This window comes from Aegilops tauschii, chromosome 3 (genome assembly GCF_002575655.3).
Source record: "Aegilops tauschii subsp. strangulata cultivar AL8/78 chromosome 3, Aet v6.0, whole genome shotgun sequence".
NCBI classification, from domain to species: domain Eukaryota; kingdom Viridiplantae; phylum Streptophyta; class Magnoliopsida; order Poales; family Poaceae; genus Aegilops; species Aegilops tauschii.
The window spans coordinates 584,598,247-584,603,261 of record NC_053037.3 but is presented as its reverse complement, the minus strand read 5'-3'; the positions used below and the strand labels follow the sequence as shown (position 1 = coordinate 584,603,261).

Here is a 5,015-nt window from a genome sequence, read left to right as displayed (position 1 = left end):
TGCCGGGCCTCAAAATTAACTTTCATAAAAACGAATTGTTCTGCCTTGGAGAAGCCGTTGAGGCGGCGGCCGATTATGCTGACCTGTTTGGTTGCGCACTTCGCCAATTCCCGATTAAATATCTGGGAATACCGGTTCATTATTGGCGTCTCACCATTGCGGAGTGGAAGCATGTGGAGGAGCGTCTAGAGAAACAATTGAGCAGTTGGAAAGGAAAACTACTCTCAGTTGTTGGTCAGCTGGTAACTCCGTCCGCACAAATATGGTTCTCTATATGCTTTCTTTCTTTCAACTCCCAAAAGGGGTCCTGCAAAGACTGGACTACTTTAGATCCAGATTCTTTTGGCAAGGAGACGGTGAAAAGAAAAATTACAGGCTGGCCAAATGGAGCGTGGTTTGTAGGCCTAAAGACCAAGGTGGCCTTGGAATTCATGACCTGTAGGTCAAGAATGAGGCCCTTCTCAGTAAATGGTTATTTAAACTTCTTACCGAGGATGGTGTTTGGCAAACCATGTTGCACAACAAGTATCTAGGCCAAAAGGCGGTATCCCAGACGTATTGGAAACCTGGCGACTCGCACTTTTGGGCTGGCCTAATGGCGGCAAAGAAACATCTCTTTCGCTTTTGATCTTTCACGATAAAGGACGGGTCGGAGATTCGTTTCTGGGAAGACATCTGGCTAGGCAATGCCAGTCTCAGAGAACAATATCCAGCCTTATATAACATCACTCGCGATAAGAATAATACTATTGCACACGTGCTCGGTTCTTCCCCGACGAATATTTTGTTCAGGCGGGATTTGATTGGCCCCCGGCTTGTGTCATGGCATAATCTTTTATCCCGGCTGGATTCGATTAACCTGACACAAGGTCGGGATGTGTTTCGCTGAAACCTTACTACATCAGGGTCTTTCATAGTAGACTCTATGTACCGTGCACTCACGCATTCTGAGGTACCAGCAAGTAATAATAAGAAAATTTGGAAGTCTAAAATTCCACTAAAAGTGAAAATCTTCATGTGGTATCTCCGTAGGGGAGTTGTGTTAACCAAAGACAACCTCGCACGGCGCAACTGGCGAGGGAGTAAGAAGTGTTCTTTTTGTACTCATGACGAGACAATCAAACACCTCTCTTTCCAATGCAAGTTTGCACGTTCTACGTGGCCAGTCATCCAAATAGCGTCAAATTTGTATCCGCCCACAAGTGTGGCCAATATTTTTGGTCATAGGTTGGACCGTATTACAAATAGATTCAAAACACTACTAAGGGTGGGAGTGTATGCCTTAATTTGGTCGCTTTGGCTATGTAGAAATGATTTGGTTTTTAATGACAAAAATGCTTCTCCTCTACAGGTTATTTACAGTGTACGCACTCGCTACGTACGTGGTCTATGCTACAACAGCCGGAGTACCAACCGCTGTTCATGGCGATGTGTACGCGATTGGAGCAGGTGGCTACGGAGGTTTTTTCCCAACATGGGTGGCAGCATAACCTACGGATCGATCCACCACCCTCTTCGACATAGGCATAGTGTCGGTCTAAAGGACTCTACTGTTGCCGATTTGTCATTTTTTATTTCATGATTTTTGTCAGACTTCTGGATTTGGCTGTGTGCATCTTAGTTATGCAGAGGCCGGGTGTTACTCATAATGCTTTGTATCCGGTTGATGCTATATTTTGAGATAATAAAATTGCCCTTTATCGAGAGAAAAAAATGCATGCATGCCGGCTTTATATGGCAATCTACAATGCTGTGAGATAGCGCAGGGTGCCAGGATTGATTTTTTGGTTGATGGGTAGTTGGGCCATCCAATCCTGATGTCAAGTATGGCATCGACGCAATAAAAGGAATCGAGCGCTTGTGCAGTTTTTACGTATGAGATGCAACAATGTGTGACGCGGCCGGTTTCCTTAGAGTGCTTGGATGGGTTTTTGAATTTACAAGACTTGTTTTATTTCCCTAAGTGTCTATCTTGACGTCTTGCATTGAAGATGGCCCAAGAAGCTAACGGAAGGTTGGTGGGCATTCTAATTAGCTCCAACTTCTTCTTCTTTTTCTTGATGAAAGGTTATATTTCAGACAACTAATTGGTTATATTTCAGACTACTAGTTTGGATTTAGAGTTAAATAATAGGGAAAGGATTAGATGTACAAACTTTTAACTCCCTAAAATTCAAGGGGTTGCTATTTCACAGGGTTATTTGATGAGTTAAAGTTTAGAGCAAGAACTAGAGATATTGTGACATCTGATTAGTTGGCATGGAAATCTTTAAGCAAAATGGTACTCCCTCCGTCCGGAAATACTTGTCCTCGAAATGATTGTATCTAGACTTATTTTAGTTATAGATACATCCATTTTATTCATTTCTAGGACAAGTATTTCCGGACAGAGGGAGTATAACCATATTTTGGTAAAGTACAAAACCTTCTTATGTTCTTTGAGAAATGAAGCGCTTAACCTTTACCAGAACTATCAGGGTACTCGTATGCATGCTTTAGAAGTATCACAATACTGTAAAAGAGCTAAACCTCTAAAATAATTTTAGAGGGGTCACAAAAACTATCTCAAAGGGAAATGTAGTACTATGTCACGCTCCCAAAAAGAGTTACTCGTGCAACATAATTCTACTGCCAGCCACCATGCAATGCATCAAAAGGACAACTTAATTGTGTAATAACAATCTCGCTTTTAAGGCAAAAGAGCATGTCAACACTAACAATCTTCCGAATTCGGCAGGAGTGAACCTTCACGGACGAGCGCATCCGCTTGATTTTGTTTGCGGGTGCAATTTTGTGCCTTGGTTTCCATGGGTATCTGGATGACTTTCGAATCATGAGGTGGCATCTCCCGCACACTTTCATGTCATAAAGGTATACGTTTTCGAGACCCACGGATACTTCCATGACACTCCAAATGTAGCTAATGAACTTCTCTTCTGACTGAAACCCATAGATCCTGAGCACGGCCAGCTTGTTGTGCTTGAATCCAGATGCAAATTGTGCGTCGAGCTCTAATCCCTTGTTCTTCTTCTCCTTGCTAAAAGAGTAGTTCTTCCTCTCCCCCGGATCCGTAAACATTTCACATAAATGATCCCGCACCTGCATTTGATAGGACAATTTTTTTTTTGATTTGGTAAGAAGAAAACAGTTTTTCCAAATTATATACTTAAGTATAACTATCTCCATTCCTTAATGTAGTGCGTATTAGATTTCTAAAAGTCAAACATATCTATGTTTGACAAAGTTTCTAGAATAAAATATCAACATCTAAAATGCTAAATTGATAAATATAAAAATACATAATGAATATAATAATACTAATTTTGTATTGTGGATGTTGATATAGTTTCCTTAAACTTGGTCAAGCATAGAATTGTTTTACCTTTGAAAAACAAAAATATGCACTACATTTTGGAATAGAGGGAGTACAAGTTGGTCTAGAAAGCTTAAGCTTCTAAATGAGATTGCACACATTGCAACTTTAAAACATGATGTGACCATCCATGTAGTGGAAACAAAAGAGATTTGAAGATTATAAAGGTACAAATTAAGGAGAGCGACGATTGGCTCCCAAGCTCATCTGCTCCCGCCATGAACAGTAAAATAGAAAACAATAGTAGAAAAATTAAAAAAACTCCTAAAGAAATCATGGAAGCTGTTTCAATGCGTGAGATCCGTACAATTTTTCAGTGCATTTGGACATCTGAATAGCTCTCAGCAAAAAAGACAAATTTGGGGTCGGTGAAACAATTTACTATTCATGTACTGTTTGTATCAATTTTGTTTGTTTTGCTGAGACCTACTCAGATGACCGAACGCGCTGAAAACTCACATGGAGCTCACGCACTGAAACATTTTCCATGAAAAAAATTGGATTTATATATTTTTGTTAGTATTTGTTTAAATTTACCGTTCACCTGATGCAGATGAGCCCGGGCCCAGAAATTAATGGATATTCGCAAATTAAGACATTACCGTGATACATAGCTCCTTGAGCGAAGGTGCACCAAGCAGAATGAACATTGTCCAAGTCAAGTCACATTCTTCTGAAATGTTAACCAAATGAACAGTTCGTGTAGTTCCTGAAACACCCGCCGTAGTTTATCGATCTGGATCTTCATGCTTAACCCAAATCTGGAAAACATCGATCAAGATTAATGCAGAATATGTGCTAACCAAATCTGCGTAAAGATCCGTAAAGATGAACCTCATGGTAGTACATGCATGCATCGCATCAATCACCTTCACCAACCTTTTCGCTTTGAAGGTCCAAACGTAGTTGGTTTATGGCGGCTTCGCCGAGGAGCTCACTCAGACTGAGCACCTTGTGGTCAGTAAGACAAGTATTAGCCATGCTCATGCTCCTGAACAGCGGGACATGGCCGAAAGACACCGGGTCATGCGGAGAGATCCAGCGGGAAACGATGAGCAGCGCGAGCTCCGGCAGCCACTTGAGCTCCACCCTCTCGAAGTCGCAGTCGACGATCTTGAGCTCGCCGAGCCGCGGGTGCTCCACCTGCAGCAGCGACATGTGCCCCGCGTCGCAGTTGTACAGTCTGAGGTACTCGAGCCGCTTGCACGTGCTCAAGATCTTGGGCAAGCCGTCTGATATATCAGGTAGCCTCAGATTTTGCAGCTTGAGGCGTGCAAGACCGCCGAATGCGCTCGGATAAGTGCCGACTAACAACCGGAGCTGCCTCCCGTGGGCCAGCAGATCCCACTTGCTGCATTGCCAGATCTCCTTCTTGGTCAAGATCGTGAACTCGGCCAGACCGACCTTGCCCGTCGCCATGGCGTCGGCGACGGCCCGGCCAATGGAGACGGAGTCGTCCGCCAGGTAGAACTCCAGGCGAAGGACGTCGATGGCGTACAGGCTTCTGGCCTTATTTCCTCCGAGTATGCTCTTGGCTGCTTCGATCATGAGTTCATGACGGCATTGGCCCGAGCTGATCCGATCATGGCGGTTTTGGCCCGAGCTGCTTCGATCATGTCGGCTTTGGCCCGATCTGCGTACC

At 43.3% G+C, this 5,015-nt stretch overlaps 1 protein-coding gene across 1 annotated transcript; it reads right to left on the bottom strand.

Moving 5' to 3' along the window:
* Positions 1-2,454: 2,454 nt before the first annotated feature.
* LOC109776396 (uncharacterized) lies at positions 2,455-4,921 on the bottom strand. Its single transcript, XM_020335037.3, has 4 exons — positions 4,243-4,921; positions 3,976-4,046; positions 2,899-3,099; positions 2,455-2,493 (listed from the first exon to the last, which is right to left on the bottom strand). The coding sequence occupies exons 1-4, from the start codon at positions 4,919-4,921 to the stop codon at positions 2,455-2,457; spliced, it is 990 nt and encodes a 329-aa protein (XP_020190626.3).
* Positions 4,922-5,015: the final 94 nt, after the last annotated feature.